Source organism: Centruroides vittatus, unplaced genomic scaffold, assembly GCF_030686945.1.
Source record: "Centruroides vittatus isolate TY-2023 unplaced genomic scaffold, ASM3068694v2 contig_743, whole genome shotgun sequence".
Taxonomy (NCBI): Eukaryota; Metazoa; Arthropoda; class Arachnida; order Scorpiones; family Buthidae; genus Centruroides; species Centruroides vittatus.
In genome coordinates, this window is record NW_027122479.1 from 19694 (window position 1) to 43763 (window position 24070).

The 24070-nt window shown below is 31.6% G+C and overlaps 2 protein-coding genes across 2 annotated transcripts; one reads left to right on the forward strand and one right to left on the reverse strand.

Annotated features, from left to right (window-relative positions):
* Positions 1–4940: 4940 nt before the first annotated feature.
* On the forward strand, positions 4941–9380 carry LOC136981117 (growth arrest-specific protein 1-like). Its single transcript, XM_067277392.1, has 2 exons — positions 4941–5553; positions 9271–9380. The coding sequence occupies exons 1-2, from the start codon at positions 4941–4943 to the stop codon at positions 9378–9380; spliced, it is 723 nt and encodes a 240-aa protein (XP_067133493.1).
* Positions 9381–22028: 12648 nt separating this feature from the next.
* LOC136981118 (zinc finger BED domain-containing protein 5-like) lies at positions 22029–22541 on the reverse strand. The gene has a single exon (XM_067277393.1). It carries the CDS (start codon positions 22539–22541, stop codon positions 22029–22031), a length of 513 nt encoding a protein of 170 aa, XP_067133494.1.
* Between the last annotated feature and the right edge of the window lie 1529 nt (positions 22542–24070).

Consider the following 24070-nt stretch of genomic DNA (forward strand, 5'->3'; position numbering starts at 1 on the left):
CGTACATTTCGAATTTAGCTAATTTTTATAATGGAAGATCTTTAAATAGATTTGTGAGAATCGGGGGTTACGCGATGAGATCTAACCCGTTATCCGACAACGGGGAGGTGATTCCCGCTCACGTGGTCAATGGATGGCAATTTAGGAGGGCAAAAATCGAGTGGGAGGTCGTGGATAAGTCGATAAGGTGTTGGCCGCGTTCGAGTAATCACACCTATTTAAGCTTCTAAACATATTTAACGAGGATATTATATAAAAGACGCATACATTACTAAAAATGACAATAATGGTTATACTAATAATAATAGTTTAGACGCGACGCGACAATAATCCTTCACGGAATAACAAATGAGGTGGCTAGCGGGGGTTTGACCCTCGTACTCGCATTCCGAGAGATTTCTAACCCTTTCCTCTGTCTATTAATAACTAAACCTCGACCAACTGAGGGGAGAGAGAGATTTCCGTATGAAAGGTCAAAAATTACCTTGCTATCCGTAAGTCGTCGGCGTCAATTCCAGTGGAGGGCACGGAGGAAGATTGTGGATTAATTCTTTTCGAGATCCTTGACGTCACACACACTAGTGGGGGTGTGAATACCTTTTTATACCTAATTCGAGGGGTGTGAACTGTCATATAGCCGGGATTTATTTGCACACCTGTTATTGTGGTCATGTCTGGATTTTGTTGGTACGGACGCCGGGAATTGAGATGTTTGTTTTAATTACAGACCTAAGTGCTTCGCAGAGGTGAACTTAAAATATAAATTTCTATTGACATGACAGCTCGCACCCATCAATTAGCGTGTAGCTGACAATAATTATTACAATCTTGTCTACAATTTCGATATTGTTTATGTCCAATGTCGGGTTCGACGACGATCTATGGGATTTATTACTGCTGCACGTGTCACGTGCAACAAAAAGGGGGATGAGAACATCGCTTATTCCCGTCTTGTTGATTCTATCGTCTATCGAATTACTGTAATACAAACGATTATTTCCTTCTTGTTTATACATATATTTTTAACAGCTATTTTGTAAAGATCGTTGCGGTTGTTAACCTTAGAAAGCCTCTTTAACTTTCTTACTTCACATTCTTCCGTAGAATTAAAGATTTATAAAAAAGAACGATACTATTCAGAAAAAAGGGGGAAGTGGGTGTTTCGGATCCTCGCAGATTTGATCTTAATCAGATTAATTAGTTACGTGTTATATTTAGTAAATTAGAATGTAACCTTAATTTAGTGGAATGTAAATTATGTAAGTATTAAATTTTTCTAATAAACAATTTACTTGCAATTTCAGAATTTTCATGAAAAAAATTTACTTTTTAAGTTGTAAAAAGTGGAAATTATAAATAGAAATTATTGTAGAGAAAAACAAAAGACAAAGTAAATATGTTAAATGATAAATGTTTCGTCATAAGTGAAGAAACTCGATAGAAATGCACAAGAGAAATAAACCAGCAACGAGTTGCTTAACTTTCCAGGCAACGTTTAACATTTTGGCTACGCCATCTGTTGTTATATTTTATTAAAACATATTTTATATTTTAAACTATTATAAAATGGCGAAAAGCCTAAATTTGAGGTTAGGAACGAGTTTTATGAAAAGACTGTAGATACTAATAACGAGTAAAATCGTCATTAAGTCTGACCCTTCTCGAGATACACACGGCTCCCATTATCTCCTCCCGTCGACTTTTAACCACCAAAGTTTAAGTGCATCTATCCCCCTAATAAGCGATCCTTTTCTAAAAATTTCAGTGATGTTATTAAACTTTGCACAGGGTGAACAAAAACCATACAGAAAAAACCCCATAACTTTTGCATTTCTCGACGATTCAAGGTGTCCAAAGTCCAAAAATCTAAAAAGGAAATATCGTAATTTTGTAAACCAGAGGTTATCTGAGACCAGTGGGTCGGTGCCTCCTTGATACCTTGTGAGGACTGACACCACCGTGTCTCGAGTGACACGGAAGTCAAGACGACATATAGGAGCGGTCGCGTACGCAGGTTATCGGATTCGGGATGGAGATGAGATGAGAGGAGAGGCAGCGAACCGGAAGTGACTTACTCGACTACAAGGTTAACAGCTCAAATAACTAATTTAATGTGACAGAAAAGAATACATGATCTGACTGATCGAGAAAGAGAGTTTACATCACATCGCGTGTCGTATACCTGGTGCACTGGGTACGGATGTTCCAAATGGTTGTGGGGTCACCGGTTGAGGTCTGGGATTGTCTTTGGAATTGTCTCTGTGGCCTTGAATGGCGGTTAAAGTCTATCTAAAGTTGAAGTACGTGGATTCTTCGGAGGTGTTCCCAGAGAAGCACAGAATATTCGGGGAGGAACGGGCGGCGACGGGCTACGACGATAAACATTTTCGGATGGCACTAGGGGATACTTTTCCAGACTCTCGACGACCTCTGTTCCTTGAGTTCTTTCTTTTATATTTCCAAGTCACGTCGTCCTTTTTCACCAATAAGGAATTTTTTGTTTTAGTTCCTCGTGACGCATTCTGCGTGGGCACCTGAAATGTCTTAACACGATGTCTGGGTGGATGAGTGTATTTCTCACCCCCGTGAACCACACAAGGTTCACCCTGTGTGGTTCACCCTGAGAAAAGAAATGACTCCGGGGGTGAGAAATGCACTCATCATTCGGTAATAAAACGGAAAAATGTTTTCCCCCTGAGATTTAAGTATATTAAAAAAACAAGATGAAAAATGAATTTTTCTTTCGAGAATTTCGTCGGATCCGATCTCTCACATATCTAAAAATAAATGAACTGTAGAGGTAAAAAGCGCTAACTTTTGAGGAAGTGTCAATGAAGAATTTTCTACTCGAAGTTTGGTGCAAGTGTAAAACAGGAATAGCTAATAATATCTAACAGATATAGGATATAAAAACATACTTTTCTTCCAGGGGTGGGCCACACTGTACTCTACCAGGAAGAAATGTCATTCAACACTGACTTGTAAAAGCTGAAAAGTTTGTTGCGCAGCTGGAAGTTTAGAAGTGGGAAGCGGGATAGGTGCTACAAAAGTACCCCATTTACTTGACGATCTACGCGTTGCAGTTCGAGCGTTTTAAATGTTTTGTGAAATTTTTACTTTTGGAAGCTGATGGAAACATTTCTTTACACAAGTATTGTAATATCAACAAATGCTAAACACAAATCGAGTGGTTATTAATATTTCTTCAATTAATTAAAACAGGGGAAAATAAGACTATTTTAATGTAAGCAATGAATTGCAAAATGTCAATCGATCAGGTAGACAAAAAGATATCTTGTAGGTTTATCATTTGAATTTAACAAGACTGCTTAGAATTTAATAAAAATAAATAATCTATTTAAATTTCGTACATAAGAACTATAAGTATGTTGTACATGTTACGAGTAGTTTCTTCTATTTATAATTAAGAATCGAGCAAAATGTAGTATGCAAAGTTAAGAATAGTGTTTAAAGACATCGTGTTAAGACATTTCAATTTTTTATAAAAATAATTACATTGTTGAATTCTGAATATATTTTCGAAGAATTTTTCTACATTTCTTATTTAATTGGTTCTTTTCTCTAAGCTGAAGCAACAGCACTTTCAGCATAACTTTTGCTACAATTTCACTCGTTAGTCTAACCATAATCCGCACCCATTCATAATACCCACAATAAATTATAGAAGTGTGAATCGTATTCGAACCCGATTAGTGCTGTTTTAAACAGCATCTAACGGCGCAATTACTAGCCTGTTGGTCTGTTAAATCACATTATCGCGTATGAGGAGGCCCGACATGTCACAAAGGCGACAAAACGGCCTGATCATAAACGTTTGTAACGGAGCTAGATGATCACGTGGAATCGTTACCAACGACTCGATATAAATGTATTAAATTCCGACATAAATAAAAATGTAAGACGATTACTTGCAGTAAGAGGATGGTGCGATTGCGGTCGTCGTCGCGCTGCTAACCGAAACGTTTAAAAGAAACCGCATTTTAATCTAAAGCAATACGAACATTTTGAATAAATGTTCGAAACAATCGTACAACGTACAATAACGCGAATCGTTAAACACAAATCAATTTTTCGAAATGATTTATCTGTCCATTCAGATGTGTTACTCGGCGCTGGATGAGTAAAATGATGCAAGCAATAATCAATATTCATTATTGCTTTATAATATCGCTTACGTTCGCGAATTACATTTGATGTGGTAAAAGCAATAAATATGTTTTGAGATTCAGAAATAAGTCGAGATGGCGCTTTTATAATTATTGCTCGATCGCTGTCGCTTTATAATGGAGAGAAGAACGACCACGCAGTTGCGGCTACATTAGCCGTACATTTAAAAGAATATTCTACATTAAAATCTCAAAACGTGTCTTACGATTCCGATAATAAATGAGAAATCGAATTTTTATTCAAAATCACCGTAAAATGATTTTCTAATTAAAACCATTAGAATAATTAAAGATATTTGCGCCTCGTTTAAACCACTCGTTTTCAGAAAAATTACAAAATACTGTACTTAAAGAATAACATTAAATTACATTTTCAAATATAAACATTATCAAATCACAATTAACGTTTATTATTATTATTTTCTAATCAATTAAAACGTAAAATTATAATAATTACTACTACTTAATTACTACTTTTACTACTGCATTACTGCTACTGCTTAATTACTGCATTAATTACTACTTAAACGTATTCGCTTTTGCAATTGGAAGAGAGAAAAAGCTAATTTGTGGATGCAAATGTATAAATGCGCTTATAAAAAATGCAAAAATCTTGTTTCGTTTTCTGAAACGAAATTTATTTCGAATATATTATCGAGTTTGCGCAAACTTATATAATACACAGACTATATAAATCGTCGGCAATCGGTCTTGGCGCGACTCGCTCGGCCGTGGCAAAGAGGCAGAGTCGAGATGCTTCTGTACCTGTTGCTGTGTCTGCACCCGTACGGCGTCACCGCCCGAGTAAATAACACCTGCGACGTATTACTGAAAGAATGCACCGACAGATTACACTGCGGCATGGTACTTCACAGTTACCGCATCAGTTGTCAGAAGGAAAGGTACGGCTTAGTCGGCAACTGCTCGGAGATATGTCGAAGATCGATTATCGACCTGACCACCACCCACGAAGGATACGACTATTTGCATTGTCACTGCGGCGACGACGAGTATTGTCGAACTATAGGCAAGAGGATGTCCTCGTGCTGGGATCCTCGCGCCGTTCGCGTCAGAGACCCGGGACCTCCCGTCGATTGCCGAGTGGCCGAAAACACTTGCCAAGCCGACCCTATATGTTTGGAGGCGTATCAGTACTACAGGAGTCTGTGCGCGGAAATGTTCCGAGGCATAGAATGCAGCAGACGTTGTAACAATTCGATTTCCATACTAAACAGGCAGAAGTTGGCTTCGAAATGGGAAGACTGCGCGTGTAACGATCGCGAGTGTAGACAGGAGAGATCGAACAGGTTACGTCTTTGTTCGGGTGTAAGTGGTAACGCCGTTTCTTGTTACGAGAGTTTTAAAGGTATATTTTTAATTTTCGAAGGAATTGTAATTTTCGTTTGTTATTTCCGGTTCTAGTTTGTTTAATTTTTTTAAATAAAATTCGTTTTGGAGTTACTAAGACTTTAAATTTTGGTGGATTTAATAAAGTTTAAATACGGAAGATTAAATAGATTTTTTAATGTTTATTTTTATGATTGTCTCTTAAACAATTAAATAAAAATTAATGTTTTTATTTCGTAAAAAATATTTAAAGTGATCACCTTTCTTGCTTCACTTCTTTATATTGTTTTGGAGCTGATTTTTAAATGGAAGATATGAAAAATAAGAGGTTTGTGATAGAAATATATTTTATCATTTATTTATTATTTTAAATGTATAATCGCTTCAAGAGATTCGTTAAATATACTTAAGAAAGTTGTCTTTTTAATCTTGAATATGATATGTAATTTATTCATTCTGTAGAGTTCTGATTTAGGAAAATGATCGGTGGATAAATCCTATAATTTTATGAATGATGTAGTATTAATAAAATATGAAAAGAAAATTATTATTATTATTATTATTAGTTAATGTAATAAAGTTGTTTATGTTTTTCGAATTTTTATATTTCCCAGATAAAGTTAGTTAGTTTCTTTTTTATTTGTTTTTCTCTGTTTATAATGGATGAAGGCAAACTACCGTAAGATCTCTGTTAACGGAGTGGACTTTAAAGGGGACAACTTTTCTTAACGTACAATTTTTGTGAATCGAAATAAAAAAGTTTGTAACTTCGTAACAATTGACTTCTCCCTCTTTATCTTGGACACGGGCGGATGAAATTGTGACTGCAGGATCGGTACCACATCGCGGTGCTATGTCAGGACTAACGTCAGTGTGCCTTAAGAGACGCAGAAATCGCCATGGCCGTTAGACGTTTGTTTCACGTGCGAGCGGTCGTATTCGGAGTGGTGCGAGTCCGAAAGACAACGCATCCGAAACAAGTGCACTCAACTACAGATTTAACGTAAACAAATACAGGTTTATTTACGTAGGATTATACATATATCTACAGCTATAGGAAGTTAGTCAAGAATTTCAATATAGAGTTCTTAGGACTATCGTAGCTGGTCCCTAACCGCGTGAGAGAGAGAGAGAGAGAGAGAGAGTTTACATTCGGTCGCTGATAAATACCTTGAGTATTTAAGTAGCCGGGAGGTCGGTTCCTTTCTTATCGAGAGGTCGACATCGAGGATACTCGGCGAATAGGTAGTTCGGAGGACGTGTGGCTCGTAGAGTGTCAGATCTTGGAAGTCAAGGAGATCGATGTGGATTAATTGATGGTGGGTAGGTAGGATGAAAGTTCAGATAGTTGGATGTTTGGTCTAAGGCGGTCGATGTAGGCGGTGATGGGCAGGATGGGCGATGTATCCGAGTTCTGGGAGAGTAAAGATAAGTGACGAACTCTGGAGACGGCGAGCTGCCTTGTCGTCATCGATTTTTCTCTTTTATTTAGGAGTGCTACCCTTTTCTTCTCATGCCTATTTTTGGTAATGTTAAGTTCTACGTCCGGTAGACGAATGTTGGTCATTAGGTTCCTGATGACAAATTCGGAAGATGTGTCACCTTTGAGGAAAAGTCAATTTGGGAAAGATACAATCACATCCTTCAATTTTTATTAAGTGTTGCGAAAAATATAATTTTTTTCATGTTATATGCAAAATTTAGAGGTTATTCTTTTGAATATATATATATATATATTGTTGTTGAATGAATCTTCCCATCTGGTCCGGGCTTTCACAAAATGCACCGCGTTTAAAGTCTCGACCTTTCTTAACGGACATAGTAGATTCTCATCGAGTCGACTTCCTTGTTTAGAGTTTGAAGTCGCAGACAGATCGATTCCAAATCTAAGTACTGTATTACCTGTCCTAACCGCCTTTCACTTTAATTCTCTTTTCACATCCTTCTGTCGATTGAAATGCTTACGAATAGCTAATGTATCGTATTAGTTATTTTGTGCGGTATGTGTATTATTTGTAAATAAAACTGTATATGCAGTCTTTTAAGGATATTTATAGATCGATTTTACAAAACTCCGTTTGAGAGAACGTCCTTTTTACAACGGATAGTTTCTCAATTGCAAAATGTCCGTTGTAGAGAGGTTTCACTGTAGTATCAAAAAATTGAAAATAAATCTAATATGCCAATTGTTAATGCATAACGTTGTGGGATTTCGTGTAATAAAATTCCAGGAATTTTTTGGGCCAAATTTAAAAAATAAATAGCGGTAAATTGATATTAAATAAATAAATAGAAAAATATTTTACAAAGTATTCGAATTGCAATGGTCACTCAACGTCCCGCTAACCAAGAACATCCGCCCCAAAATGAGAGATATTTCAAGGAGATTACTATTTTCACACATTTTCTTCCTCCTACAAAAAACGATAAGGTTTATAAGGATATAATGTGTATTTTAAAATTTTTATAATAAATTAAACGCTTAAGTGTAGTTTAAATATATGAAAAATGTTCTATAATATTTACAGAACATTTTCCCTCTAGATATTGAGCTGTATCAGTAAAAAATAGGAATTAGGTGCGATATCAAGTGCGTAACTTGATTTTACATTTTGTTTTGGGCGGTAGAATGTTGAAGTACATGCTTAATTGCTATATCTACAAATAAATGTATTGTAGAAAAATTATCATTTCTGATGATGGAAATCCCCGAGTTCACCGAGCCCAAAAAACCGCATGCATGTGGCGCTCGCAGTTTAAGATCACGCTGGTGTGTTTCTTCGATCACAAGGGAATAATTCACCAAGAATTCATTGAACAAGAACAGTCAATCAACAACACTATTTGGAAATATTGCAGAGATTACGAGATTATGTTCGAAGAACAAGACCAGAGCTGTGGCCTGACAAGTGGATTATTCATCACACCAATTTACAGTGTGAGACATATTCTGGCCAAAAAAGCGATTACCCAATTAGATCACCCTGTCTACTAACATGACTTAGCTCTCTGCGATTTCTCGCTATTTCCAAAATTAAAGCTTCGCCGAGGGGACGAATATTTTTTTAACATAACTGATATCAAACAGAATGCGAGACAGGTACTCAACAGTATTCCGAAAAATAAATTCTAGGCCTGCGTTCAAAAGTGTATAAATGTACGAGGGGAGTACTTTGATGGCGATAGTAATCGCTAGTGTACAGTTCCACACGTATATTTTTAAAACCATTCTTCGACGTTGATACATTCCTTTAATACACTCTTTACTTAATGTTACATGCGTTCTGACTCGATGTGTTTCTTCTATCGACCTCGTTGAATAATTCTTTAATACAATTAATCTTTAATCTTTAATTTTAAACGACACTATGGCCATTGACCACTTTCAAGTGTCGAAATAAATACATATATAAAACACAAAAAAGCAATAGAGATTTATTAAAAAATCCAAAAAATCTTTTATAGAAGGACATTTCAATTATTTTAGTTATATTCTGAATGATAGTAATCGGACGATAGCTCTCCATGTCCTGTTTAGATCCCTTTTTAAATATTGGTATTACAAGATTGTGTTTGAACTTCTCCGGCAACATCCAACACTCGAACGATTTATTAATTAAATAAGATAATGGTAATGCAAGAGTATCTGCTATTTCTCTTAGAATAAATATATTTATCTTATCAATGTCCGGAGTATTAACTTTTAAACTCGTAATATAATCAAAAATCTCTTTAGGGGAAATTCTATCCAATACAAAAGAATCGGCCATACCACATGAAGAGGAATGTGAGAAAGAAGAATTAATTTTTAACATTGATGTGACAAAACCTCCCGTCTGTCTATAGTGATGAGCAAAAATATTACTTACTTTTTCTTCATTTTGAAAAAGTTTTCCATTATACTTCAAGCAATTAATTTGTATATCGTGCTGTGTTTTAACTATATCGATAGGCAGACGTTTAATCTTTTGCCAAAACTCTGTCGAGGAACGTATATTAGAGAACTGTCTGTCGTAGTAGTCTTCCTGTTATTTTATAATTTTATTTCTAGTATCCCTGGATAGTCCTCTCACTTCCGTTAGTATTCTTGCACGTTGATCTCCCAAAATAAAACTCTTGTTTAATTGTTTAAGTAGTTCTATATTAAAATCGCCGATAATAAATAATTTGAGGTTCCTTAGTTTGGTAATATTGAAAGGAATTATAAAATTTACTATAGATCAAAAAATAAACTGTAATTTGAAGCTGGAGATCGTTAAATAACCACAATGGAAATTTTATTGACAGATATTGTCATTACATCTATGTACTGTACTTTTTAGTAAATGTCAAATCAGGTATAACCTCGTAAATCAGATCTTTAAATACAGAACTATACCTCCATGTTGGTTAGATTGTCTTTCGATTTCTTTCATATAAAAGTTGTTTATTTTAAACGGGGGTGGGTTTCATTAGTCCATGTTTCACAAAAAGCCAGTATTCCAATATTACAATCGCATTTAGAAACTTTCATCTATCTAACTCCTTTCTCGAGTTTAAGGGAGGACAGACAGGCAGATGGATAGGGGACGACAGTCGGAATTTATAGGTCTACATTTTTTCAAATTGCAGCCGAATAATTTTTCTATAAACGAGATGTTTACGAGAACACGCATCCCACGTAGTTTATATAATCTGTTGCCAAATTTAAACACTTTATTATCACATAAAATCAATTATTCTAGCATTTTTACAAGATGTTTTTTATTTAAACAAGTTTTATATGGAGTTAAGGTTAGGAACTTCGATCACGTGCAGGGCCATCATAACCCATCCAATACAAATCACTTTTTAAATATTAATAGTAGGGCAGTATTAATTAGTAGTCGTTGACCGTTCTCTCTATGGGGAAGGTCAACTATAACTTTTGGTCGAATTACTTCAAACCCTTTCCGCAACAGAGCCTTCTTTCTATCGGACCCGCAGATATGGTGGCATTCAAATGGGAAAATAACATAATACGAGTAATTAATTATTATGCCTTTGTGTCCTTACTATCTAAATTTAAATTAACATAATACGAGGTTCGTGGCCAGCACAAAATATGTTTTAAGGAGATTTCGAGAGTGCCGAGTTTAAATATTTGGTCCACTTTTCGTATATAGTTAATCGGGTCTCCTTTCCATAAGCTTTCCATATCTACTCGTAAGGAAAAACAGACAGACACCAGACAGTCGGAATTGATAAGTCTACAGTCATTTCAAATTGCAGCCCAAAAATAATTGATACTTGAATGAAATTCTTATTCTTTATTTATGCTTCAAGCAGTGATATTATTTTATAAATTAATGGTGATTAATGTAAAGCGATATATGATCCTTTATAAATTTTTCTATTTTGGAATTGGAAAGAAATTCGTAAACAACACTATAGAATTTCATAATTGTTTTCTAATAGATCAGAAATCATAAAAATTGGCTGTAAGATGATATTTAAATAATTTCAAATTATTTAAATATATCAAACGTACAGAGAACTCTCGAATAACTAAGCTAAATCATTTACTGTATAAAGAATATACTGCAGTGTGCGTAGTAACATATGCACAGATTGCAAAATAAATATACAGTTTTATTGGTGCTTGCTGTTTTATGGTTAGAGCTCTTAATAATTATATTGAATGATTTAGCTCAGTCTTTTGACAGTTCACTGCATTAAATTATTGATCCATCTCATCTTTCCTCTTACATAAAAATTACAAAATGTTTCTTATTGCACATTTTTCTGAAATATTGTAATTAATAAATGTGTTAACACATTTCGAAATAAATTTAAACAATTTTAAAATTTTAATTTATTAATATTAGATATTAATTAAATAATAATGTTTATAATATTAAAATTAAATAGGTAGCCTATATAGTTAAGTACAAAACAATAAAACATTCAAATGTAAAGATTCATGAAGTTCTTAGTAAATTAAAATTTTGTGTAAAGATGTAAATATTTGGCATACACTTCAGTTTGTTAATAATCAAATAAAGGAAAAAGGTCGAATAGACGTCAAAGAAAGTAAATAGATAAATTATTTCGAGAAATTTGAGTCAATTTTTATTACGTTTTGTTTTGATTTCACGGAGTAAAATAAATTAAATAAATACTAAAAAGTTAAAGAAAAACCATTTTCTCTCGAAGTTTTTGGGCATAGACCTAAAATATTGGACATAAAATATTATATAAGAAATAATTATACTGAAATTTTCTTGAATTTCATGGAAATAATTGATTTATAAAAATTTTAATATATACTATAAACTTTATAAATTAGTATTCATCAAGTTTATATTTAAATAACATTCCCTATTAAAAAATATATAAGATGTAAGACGTGCTCTTAATATTTAAATACTGTACTAAATTTTATTTGCATAAAATAATTACCATTTTAAAAGTAGTTACGTCAGAAAAACAAGATAGCGAGATGCGAAGAGCGAGAGGGATTGATATTTAATTATGTCAAAGTTTAACGTGAATTCTATCTCACATTTATTAAGCCATTTTTCACTTAAATTGTTAATATTACTAGCAACGAATATACAGTCTAACCTCGATTTAGCGCCATCATTTCTTTACTTCTAAAATTGTCACTAAATCGAGTATACAGCAGAGATTTAATCACGAGTTTGAGAGCGCGAAAGTCGTGTCGTTTAATGATAATATCGTCTTCAGTGAGAAATCCCACATTTAATAATTCGCAGATGATGAAGAAATCTATATTAATTGCGGGAAGAAGATTTGTTCACGACTATATTAGTTGGCGCTATTTAGGAGAACGTTATATCGAGATTTGACTGTATAATCACGCAAATGGAACTTTAAAATACGCCAATCGAATCAAAAGGAATGTCAACATGGTTTTATAAAAGAAACGCCATAAATCTGTACGAGTGCTGACAAAATCAATAATTTAGCATCACCATTCTCGAATTTAAGTGAATTTTGTAGTTACAGTATACAGCGAAACCTGCTAATGCGAGGGGACCAGCTCAAAGTGGCCATCTTACACAGGTGCTCACCTTATGCGGGTGGCCACATTAGCAGGTTTTACTATATATTATTCATAAGAAATTTCAATATCAGTAAATCAGAAATGCATTTTAAGCAATATTTTGTACGCAATTTTTTTTTATCAAATAAGAAAAATATTTTTAAAAATCTTTAATTTTTAATGGATTTTTAATGGATAAATTTCCATGTACTTTAAGGAAAATGGATTTTACCAGCAAAATCTTAGTTCAAAAAATAAATATTTATTTAATGTATTGTGTAAACGATTTTATAAATTTATTTTGGCTTTTGAAAAGGGGACAAAAGCCATGACGAAACACACAAGTAAGAAATAAATAAGACCGCAATTATGTGATGAGAGATTTAGATCTAAACGAAATGTAATGCTGTAATTTGGTTTGATGGAAAATACTTATTACTTTCCTCTATTTATAGTAACATCCTCTGTAGAGTTTACTGCATCAATAATATTTGCCGTATAAAAATTACGAAACTTATTATATCTTATTCCAATTAGAAATGCGCATGAAAACATGAAATTAGTATCTCGTATCTTATATTTATTTTTGGAAAATACAAGTAAATAACGTTATATTTAAATAAAATGTAATAAATAATTTGGATAAAGATGGAAAACTGATAACAATTTTCTTATATTTGTCAACATTATTTAATTCTATACTTATTTAATGGATGTTTGACTTTAAAAAAATCTTGTTTGAAGTAAAGAATATTTCAATCCCCTTCAACGATATCTGAAATTTTAAAATAGTCCTACTCTATTTTATATTAATGATCGTTTTTAATAGCATCATTACTTTTTTACTTTAAAAGTACTTTCGAAATGTCCATCATTAAATTTTCAAAAAATAATGTTTAATTTTAATGAATGAAGACTTCATACGTTGACGTCGATTAAAGATTTAAAAACAAAATAAATCGATCTTTCGTTTACTAGCATTCTTTATTTTTTATTTTTATTGTTCAAATACTATTTAACTAAAATTCTGGGATAGATTAATGTTACTTACTGGCACTGAGATCAGAACCTATATCTTTCAGTATTAATTAAGGCTGGAAAGTTGAGGTGTAAATTTTCTTTTTAAAAAGGCTAAACAATGACTTATTTTCGTAAAAAAAGCTTGTAAAACGTATACAAGTAAATCATAATTTTATTGCCCATACAAATGAAACTCGAGAAAATCAAAATTCGAATCAGTTATTCACTGTTGGAAACAGATTCATTGCAGAAAATCATTGCATTTGCAAACACACAGTCGCTTTACCTTCTCCTGTTTGCTTTACATTAGTGGAAGGTATTTAAATATCAAAATACGAAAAAATACATTAAAAATTTAATTTCTAATTTATAAATAGAAATAAAAAAAAACACAAAATACCCGATTTAAGTTCAAAAAAGAAAGAGAAACCGTCAAAAACAGCTGAGAGGTAAAAACAGGAAACTGGTACTCTTCAAACTGTTTTAAACTTAATAAAGAACTACTGCTGACATTTTGAAACAGTCCCCTGTGCAAACCTCACTATTCCAGTTTCAGTAATAATTAATTGATTATTACAGAAATTTTCTTGGCACAGTCGACAGGTTGTACACAATATACAAACGATACAAATGTTATTTAACTGTGACTTATAGGTCACCTTTTGGACCATTTTAATTTTTACTGTATTTTCGTATCTTATTTGAAATAGTTATTTAAAGATATACAAAATATGTACATTAGTTTTGTTATTTTATTTTTGAAAAATTAAAAAATAAAATAGATAAAATATAAGATTTTACACAATGTTTTCCAATCTTATTTCCATTCGTCACCTGCATTATATAAATAAAATTAACGAAAAATCGATAAAAAAAAAAGGATAAATTGATAATAAGAACCATAAGCAGTTCTTTGCAATATCTACAACGTACAATGTCTAAATGATTTTTAACAGATCGAATGAAGCCACGCGTTTCTGAAGAATAATTGGATACGGATTAATAAAGTAGGAGGAGCCATTTTCTTATCTCGACCAATTAGCATTAAAATACAGTTTGAAAATTTTTAGGCGTTTTATCACTTCCAATTCAAAGATAACCGCTCATGTTTATCGAAAGACTTCAATTTAATTCTTTCGTCATCGTCACTTTTCCTTTGAAATTTATAATGTTCATTCTTAACAGAATCTATAAAGTATTTTTCTTACATAACGTTTTTACTTTCCCGGCTGTTATAACAGAGGGGAAACTATGGCAATCTGGCAAAACTGACCCCCCAATATTTTTACTTCTGAACTTAGGACAACTTGAAACGTCGAAAAATGCATAAAAATTCAGGAATAATTTCTGTATGTATGGTTGTTAGTATGTGGGGGAGCACGATTTTGTTCACCACGTTTGAAGCTTAATAACTCTTGTGATTTTTGTCGAAAATTTCTGAAATTTTGTAGAGAGGTTTGTTTATTAGAAGGATCGATGATATTAGATTTTGCTGGATAAAGGTGGAAAGGTAGGGAGATAAAAGCGATCGTGTGTATCTCCGGTAGGGTCGGGCTTAATGACGATTTTATATGTTATTAGCATTTAAAGTTTTTTATATAAAACTCATTCCTGCTTTCAAAATGAAGCTTTTAGCCGTTCTATAATAGTTAAAAGTATAAAAAGTTTTTTAAAATAAAATTATAACAGATGGCGCCATCAAAATTTTAAATGTTGCCGGGAAAATTGAGCAACTCGTTGCTTGTTCATTTAAATTGTTGAAAGATTTTTTCACAAGAAAATTAAGCCAGGATTTGCGAGTTAATTCCATTAAGTTTTAATAAGGGTTTTCTGCCATTCAAATAACTCCACAATTTTTAAACTTTTCTGTTTTTGTACCACTGAGACACCATCATTCATGTAAGCAGATCTGATGAAACAATACTGTATTCTCTTCCCGTTTAGCCAGCCTAATTTTCGAATGATTCAATTACCCGCACACTATTTAATAAGTTAAACTAATTGAATATTCTGTTCTTTAAATTCAATATTTGTTTCGATTTTTTCCAGACATTATCGAAACTTTAAATCATTTATGATTTTACTTTATTTTAGGATAATTTCTAAAAAGTATTTAGCACGGTATGACTCGAAATATTTTATAATTATTATTTTATTCTCTAATTATATTCTATAAAATTTTATATTTTTAGACTTGGAAATAGTTTTGTAACCGCGAGGTTCTGTTAATCCATAGAATTATGTTTTTAGTTTTATTTTTCTAGTTGTAGTAAATACCATTTCTGAGTTTTTTTTGGGAAAACCAAATTTGTTTAATAGCGTAGTTATTTATTTGAAATATCAAGTTGAAAAAATATTTAAATCAAAATTCTAAAATTTAATTAGGAAAAAAATTCAAAATTTTTGGATTTTACCGGACATTTGTTTTAAATGAAGTTAGAAAATATAATTCATTTTGATTCTTTTCATCAAAGTTTAAGAAAAAAGAAAAACTTCTTGCAAATTGGCTAGCCGTCATGTAAATAAAATCCCTAAAAAGGGGAGAATCAGAAGGAAAAGAGAGAGACTCGTGCCGGAATGCGCAGACACGCTATTCTCCTCCCTAGTTACTCACTTGGTATGTTCCTGTTTTCACGAGTATACTGTACGAAAAATACTAAATTTTATCGAACTTTTAAATATATTTAGATTTAATTTTTCTTGTAATATTTGATTACTCGTTAAAATTCTAATAAATGATGAAAAAATAAAATAAATAAAGTAGAGTTCAACCAAAGAAAAAATAAAATAATTTTTAACAAATTTGTAATTTATTTTAAATTTTGTTTGAAAGAATGATTTAAATCCTGTAATTAAACTTAAGCTTAGATCACACTGAGCGCGATTCGCTGGCGAAAGCGAAAAACAGAGCGAATAACGCGTCAGACACGACGTCGTTTCCGGCGAATTTTACCATTTTGCGAATCGCTCGGAAGTTCGGAACCGTCGAGCTTTTTCGCTAGCGAAAAAATTTCGCCACCAATCGTATTCCCGTTAGTTGTCACGTGGTTTTTGTTGTTCTCGAGATGGCCACAGAAACTTTTTCAGGCAATAAAGAAAATGTTGTAATTACGGATTTTTAATATTCCTCTCAGCCGGCATCGTTTTCTTTCTGACGTAACTTTCTTATTCAATAAATAAACAAACGAGGTTAACGACGGAATATTGGAAGCGGCCATTTTGTTTTTCCAGATGACGTTTTCTCTCGCTCGCAAATGATTGGCTCCTTAAAATTCGTAATCGCTTTTCGCTATTCGCTCAGTGTGAACTAAGCTTTACTTAAAAGTAGATTTTCTAGCAAAAACAAATATTTAAAGAATGGGAAGAGAGTATTTAAATATTAATTTTTATTTCTACTTCAGATTAGTAGTATAGGCTTGGGCCATACTGATCACAAAATTAATTTTTAAGATTTCTTTTAATATAAAATTGAGTTGCAGCCATAATTTAATTAAAATTTGTCAATTAAATTAAGATTACAAATAATTTTTTTGAAATTATGTTTTTAAATTAATTATTTTCTCAATTCATATTTATTATAAATATTTATTGAGCATATTAAATTAAGGTTACAAATAAAAATTTGTCGAATAGATCAATTCAATTCGTTGCTTCAGTTTTCATATTTAGAAAACTTTTTCATTCATTTCTTTAGTTTTTATAAAACATCTCGTAACAGTAAAGCAAAGTCTAATTTAGCGACTTTGAAAAACAAGTTATTTTAAAATGAATCGAAAACAGTTAATTTCTAATATTAATTTAAAAATATTTCAAAATTAGCAACTTTGAAAAACAAGGTATATATATATTAATACAAAAAATGTAATTGTTTTATTTTTAAATTATTATTGGAAATTAACTGTTTTCGATTCACTTTTATATTTCCTGTTTTTCAAGGTATGGTCTAAAAATATCAATATATATATGTATATACCTTCTTTTTCAAAGTCGCTAATTTTGAAATATCCTTTTTCCGCTGTTTTTGCATTAAGAGATGGTATAAATACTGGTTATAAGAGACTGGTTCAATACCTCGCCCAGAACTTTTGCAAGAACCTCTTATACAAGATCATCCTCTTCAGAAAGTAAGTATTTATACCTGTATTTAAAAGTTTGCCTTTGACTTAGACCTAACTCCAGATAAAAGTAAATCTTTCGAAAATTAACAAGTTTAACATCAATTTACGAAGGTGGTAGAATTTTAAACTATATTGATGAGTTTATAAAATATGAAACTCGGATGAACCGTGTTATTCCACAAACAATTTTTGAAATTTTGCTTTATAAATTTTATCAGCTTCATTCTATAACTATTGTAGTAAAAAACCTGTCAATATCCTTTGAATTTAAGTACAAATAGAGCTGTAATTTTTTGTTACAATCAACAAAACTTTAATGTTATATTATTTTAAATCGCTAGGTTTTAAAAATTATTATTATTATTGCAAATCAGCACAATTTAATTTTATAATTAAACTAAATATAATAATAATAAGGCAAAGTTTAATTTGCCTTATTGTTAAAATAAAATTTATTTATTTAAGATTCGTGTTAGTATAGCTAAAGATATTTCGGTGTTATATTATTTGAAGTTGTCGTGTTTTAATTTACTCTGACATTAGGATAAATTTGATAGCGAAACACAATATATTAAATTTATTGTTAAAATAAAATTTATTTACAAACTGTTCAAATAACTTATAATTCCTTCTTTTCATCTGTAGAAAAATGGAATAATACCACGAGGTCGAACTCATTTTAATAAATTTTGATATTAATAATCTGTAAGTAGCAAATTAATGCCATATTATAAATAAAATGAAACTACCATCCAATGAGTATAATCAGAGATTCATTTTCCGGAGTTTATCAGTTAAATAAATATTATTTCAAAGAAATAAATGAATTTAAATATAATCCATATAGTAATTCAAATTTTTATGAGTTGGTTTAATCACACAGTATAAATTCGGTTTGAAGATTTAATATTTATTATTATTACTGCTACTGTACAATTTGAGTTAGATTCTTATAATATATCTTTTACTTTTATTTCGTTTTAGTAACTATATATATATATATTTTTTAAAAAACATAAGTTTCATTTCAATTCAATTACAATATAAATTTTAAAAAATATATTTTTATAGATTTTACATTAACAATTTGGTATATCAATGAACATTTTATATAGTCAGTAAAAAATATTTATGTATGAAATCTTCTCGTTATTTTCTTATTAAATATGAAATAATATTAATCCTAATTTTTATTTATATAAAATTACAGAATGTCATGCCGATAGATTTTGAAGCATTTCAACTTATTGACTGTTAGACATAAAAACATTAAACAGTGATATACGAGTTATCCTCGACTTCGAGATGAAAATCTTCCATTCAACACCTCATGTAGACAAACTGGGTTTGTAGCAAGACATACAAACAATTTTGGGAAGATAGATTTTTGTAATAAATTCATTACATTTCTTTATCAAATTAAATCGGAAAAAATAATGCTTATTATATATATATATATATATATATATACATACACACACCGTTGTATTACTATTATTTTAATAAAAAAAGGTGAATTGTAATTAAACTTATTGTTAAATACATCAAAGTAAAACTAAAATGTAATTGATTATAAAACAACCATTACAGCCATTGTTCTGTTAAATTTTTTAATAATTTGTATTCTACTAATGTATAAATGTACTTCCCCTCGCAATCAGGAAATTTTACTACCGTTAATCAATTCATTACTTTTGATAATTTATCACCACGAGATAAAAAATCTGTTAAATTTGGAAATTTCTTACAAGAGATGTATTTATCATATAAAAATCATAATTTTGGAATGTCATAGTAAGGTATATGAAATTTTGTTTAACTTATATAAAAAGTACAATATAATTTATTACAAGGAGAAAATATTGAATTTAATTTTTTAAACTTAACCGAAGCAATAATGTACATAAAAATTCCATCATTTGACATTGAAAAGTTGGGGGGTACCTAAATCCTCAAAAATTGACAAAAAATGGACAGATAGAAATTTTTATTTTTTTAATGGAACTACAATTATTTAGACATCGAACTTCTTGGGTGTCTAAGATTGGATAATATTTAAAAAATTATTATTACCACAAATATTTTTAAAAGAAATGTTCTTTTTGCAATATTCTATCTTACGAACAGTTCTTAAACAAAAATTAGCTATTTTCAAATGAACACATTGTATAGGTATTTAATAAATAAGTAAGAAATATAATTCAGATAATTATTATATTGAACTATTTCTGTATTAGAACAAATTGTAAAATTTATTATTGCAAATTAATAATTAGAAGGAATATGTTGAACTTTGTCTTTTTGTTATAACATTATTTCAAATTGTTGTGTTTTAATTTACTCGACAAATTTTTATTTTAAAAATTACCGGTGCAACTTATTTTCTAATAATAAAATATTATTTCAAACTGACATGTTTGAAATTTACTGAAATATTAGTATAGCAAATATTCTCAACCGCGATATTTCTAAATTTAAGCAAAAATAAAAAGTACTTTTTCATTAGAAGTTTCGACACGATGAATTGTAAGTACGTATCTAGTTGATATATTTTAAAAAGAAATTTAATTACCAGCCTGCAAAAATTGAATCATTTTAACTTAGTCAATAAATTTTTATTCATTTAATAATTAATACAGAAACTTTACCTTATTGTCAAAATAAAATTAATTTAATTCAAATTTATAAAAACATTTAATAATTAATTTAAATTTGTTGTCAGTATGTCTTATGAAATTAATTTTGTGATCAGTACGGCCCAAACCTATACTACTCAGATTTTGTGCTAACGTTACGGAAATAGCATCGAGTTGGTAGTTTCATCTTTATCCTTTACATTCAATTGCCCAACATTCATTAATTTTAAAAAATACGGTAATCCGAACCTAAATATCTAATGACAAAGTTTACCTCGGAGTCAAGAATTAAAAGTTATAACAACAGTAGTCTTTCATCGCCGATAACTTCGTAAACAGTTATATAGTAACGTCAAATCATCGAATACTTACATAGTAAATACTGTGGTAAATGGACCCTTTACAAAACGAGAACCTGTCAAAACGGAAAATAAATCTCGGAACGGAGTGATTTGCTACGTGAAATAGTATTATAAGCCGATATTAAATTAAAAACTTGTTCGTAAAAATTATCAACTGCACAGTTATATAAATTATACAAGAGTAGAATGAGGTAAAGATAAACTAAACGGGAGTAGGTTAATGTGTTTATGGACATTGTCGTTGTGTTTAGGTTTATTTGTAGATTATTTCTGAGTAAATGAATTAACCTGATTAAAACATCCCATTGATTGTGAAATGATTACGTAATAAACGAGATATTTATGTACAAAGCAGTTGGTTGACATTGTAAAATTTATGAATATAAATAAGCTAACGAATTCGTAGTAATTAATTTGTAGTTAAAGTATCATCACGAAGGGCTATACACATTTACTTGTTTGCTGCCTTATCGTGGCTCTACTTGCCGGTGAGTGTTTAGAAATTTATATTTTATACATTATTCTCTAATATGATATGCTTTAAGGAAAGTTTTAATGTTTCGTAGGAATGAATAGCATCGGTAACGAAACGTGTCTAAAATCGGGTGGATTTTGTGCGCCCAGGAGCGAATGTTCTCTGTTTGTCGGTTCTTGTAATAACCGGAAAGGAATCGATTCTGTATGCTGCTTCAGAATTAATTCTTTTTTACTGCTTTTTCATTACGCTTAAAAATAAATATCCCAATGATGAGGTATATAAGAAAAGACAATTTCAAAGTGTAATTATAAGTAATACATGAGACTTGTATATAGTAGTGTTTTAAAACGAACATTCACTAACGTTTCGGTAATATCGCCGTTTACAGAAACAATATCTTCAGCCGAAACTATCTAGATATAACTTATTAAACAGCCAACATGCAAATCTGCATATTTGCAAAGCTAGAAAATGTCGTTTTATTCCATATTCAAACAAATCATAAATTTCAAACACATCGAGTATCTATACAAATCCTATAGTGTTTAAATATATACAAACAAATTATAAATTTTTAAATGTTTGTTTAACATAGATAAGAAGAATACATGAAATAAAATATTTCTTTTCATCAGGCGCATCAGACAACTGTAGAGAACTGTAACTCGCCATCCTCTTCCGTTTCTTCCGGGAAAAGCTCACGAAATGGTGGTCGATTCAGAGCTCGAGCTCGTATTTTCTTGATACAGCGCGCTACAGGGTCGACAAGAGAAGACAGGTTTAAGTCCTCGGCACAAAGAGCTTCTTGATGGATAATACAATGATACTTAAAAACGTTTCTTCCCAATAATTTTCAAGCAACGTAACAAAGCATTTTATCCTGCCAACCGTGCAAGGCACCATCTGTGCAAACACTATCTAATTTTGTCCACTCTACTTTGTTAACTTCGATTACATTTTTAACTTCTTTAAAAATGTCCTGCCATGCAGTTAAAACTAGTTGGTGCAAATCAAGAAGTTCTTCCACAATATCAAAATTATCGTTCGTGTAACGCACAAATATACTTAACTGCGCATTGTCTGTGATGTCACAGCTTTGATCCAAAGTTAGTGAAAAGTATTTGCAATATTGTAGTCCAGGGACAATTTGTGTGCCAACATCTTGGTCCACGTCATCTATACGACGCATGACGATATTTCTGGACAAAGCTACATTATCAACCATATCTTTGAAGTTTATATCACCGACATTTTGGGCAAATATTAAAAGGCTATTTTTTATCATCTCCTCTCCGTCAGAATAGGGTGTTTTCTGGCGGGATAACAACAGAGAAAGTTCGTAAGAAGCCTTCACCATAGTTTCCATTTCTCATCTGAAACAAGGATTGTTGGCCGGCTAAAGATTCTTTTTTTAATTGATAAATTCCGAACTCGAGTGAGATCCGACAGGATATTTGCTGTTGAAATCACTATGCAGTTGCTTGAAATGTCATTCCGGGTTAAATTTTTTCGGCACTGCTACACAAATTCCACATATCAAACAAACAGGCTCGGAAGTATTTTGATGGGTAAACAAAAATTGTTCTTCCCAGACAGTTTTCAAATCGCGAATTGCGATATCCTCTTCATATTTTCTCTTCGATGTCGAAGGTTTACTCATTGTGAAAATAAAAATGTTTAAAACAACGACGCTCGACGCCAAAATCTAAAAACAGTTTTAAAAAAGCTTAACGTCCTGATCGGCAGTTTAAAATCAACCCGAAACGCAATTCGCAATCTTACGCCGACGTATGTCGCAACCTGTCGACCTTTTTTATTATTTATTTTTTTTGCTTCTCAGCTCTTTACAACTAAGTTAGTTCGATAGCAGTGGCGTGCCGTCAATGGAAGCGATGGAAACGCCAATTCCACCTTCCAATGACCTTCCCTTGTATTTTATAAAATATAAATTTTCATATTTTAACGTACTTTTCATTAATTAAAATTAATATTTTATTATAACTGCATTACGTATCTTTTACAAATTTCTATACTACGTGTGAAAAAAACGATAAGATCGCTATTGTATATTCGAATAATTCGGTGGTGGAAGGAATGTCGAAACCGGGTCAGTTTCCAATCGGCCAGGTTATACAGGCATTGGCGCATGCGGTTTACGGAGCGCCAATCTCACCCGGTTTAGCCGGTGGATGCTTCACACATAAAGCTTCTAATTTTATATCCCGGACCGGTTGTGGGCTGTTAGCCGTCCGCCTGCTAGATATTCGGCCGCCCTCGCCCGATTACGCGAATCACGAGCAGACTAGATCGACGGCGGGCAACCCCCGGCCCGCGGGCCAGCTACGGCTGGCGAAAAGTTTCTATCCGCGAGATCTTTAATAGATTATTAAATTGGAAAAATAATTAATTGTTATTTTTCCAATTCTTTGTGATTTTCGAAAACGATAATAGAAATAAATGTAGTAATTAACTTTTTATTTATTTATTTTGTATTTGCGGACTAAAAAAATTACGAGTCACAAGAAGGCGTCAATTAACTACTACGGCCCGCGAAAAAAACGTAAAATTTATTCTGGCCCGTGTTATAAAAAAGGTTGCCCACCCTAGACTAGATTTATAACTTAACCCAACCGATAGGAGTTTACTAGCACGTTTTTATGATAGTTCTGTATAGTTGACAGGAGTTTAAAAAAATCCATTAAAATATTTGATATATTTATTCCGCGTTTATTCCGCTCTCCCATCTTATATTACTTACGAATTTCAATGTTAAACCGGTGATATTACGATTTAGTATCTCCTATCTGTAAGGGGATATACTAAACGATTTATGTATCGGTTGTCATAAAAATTTCTTTCCACTTCTTTCCCGAGATTACAGATATTCAAATACAA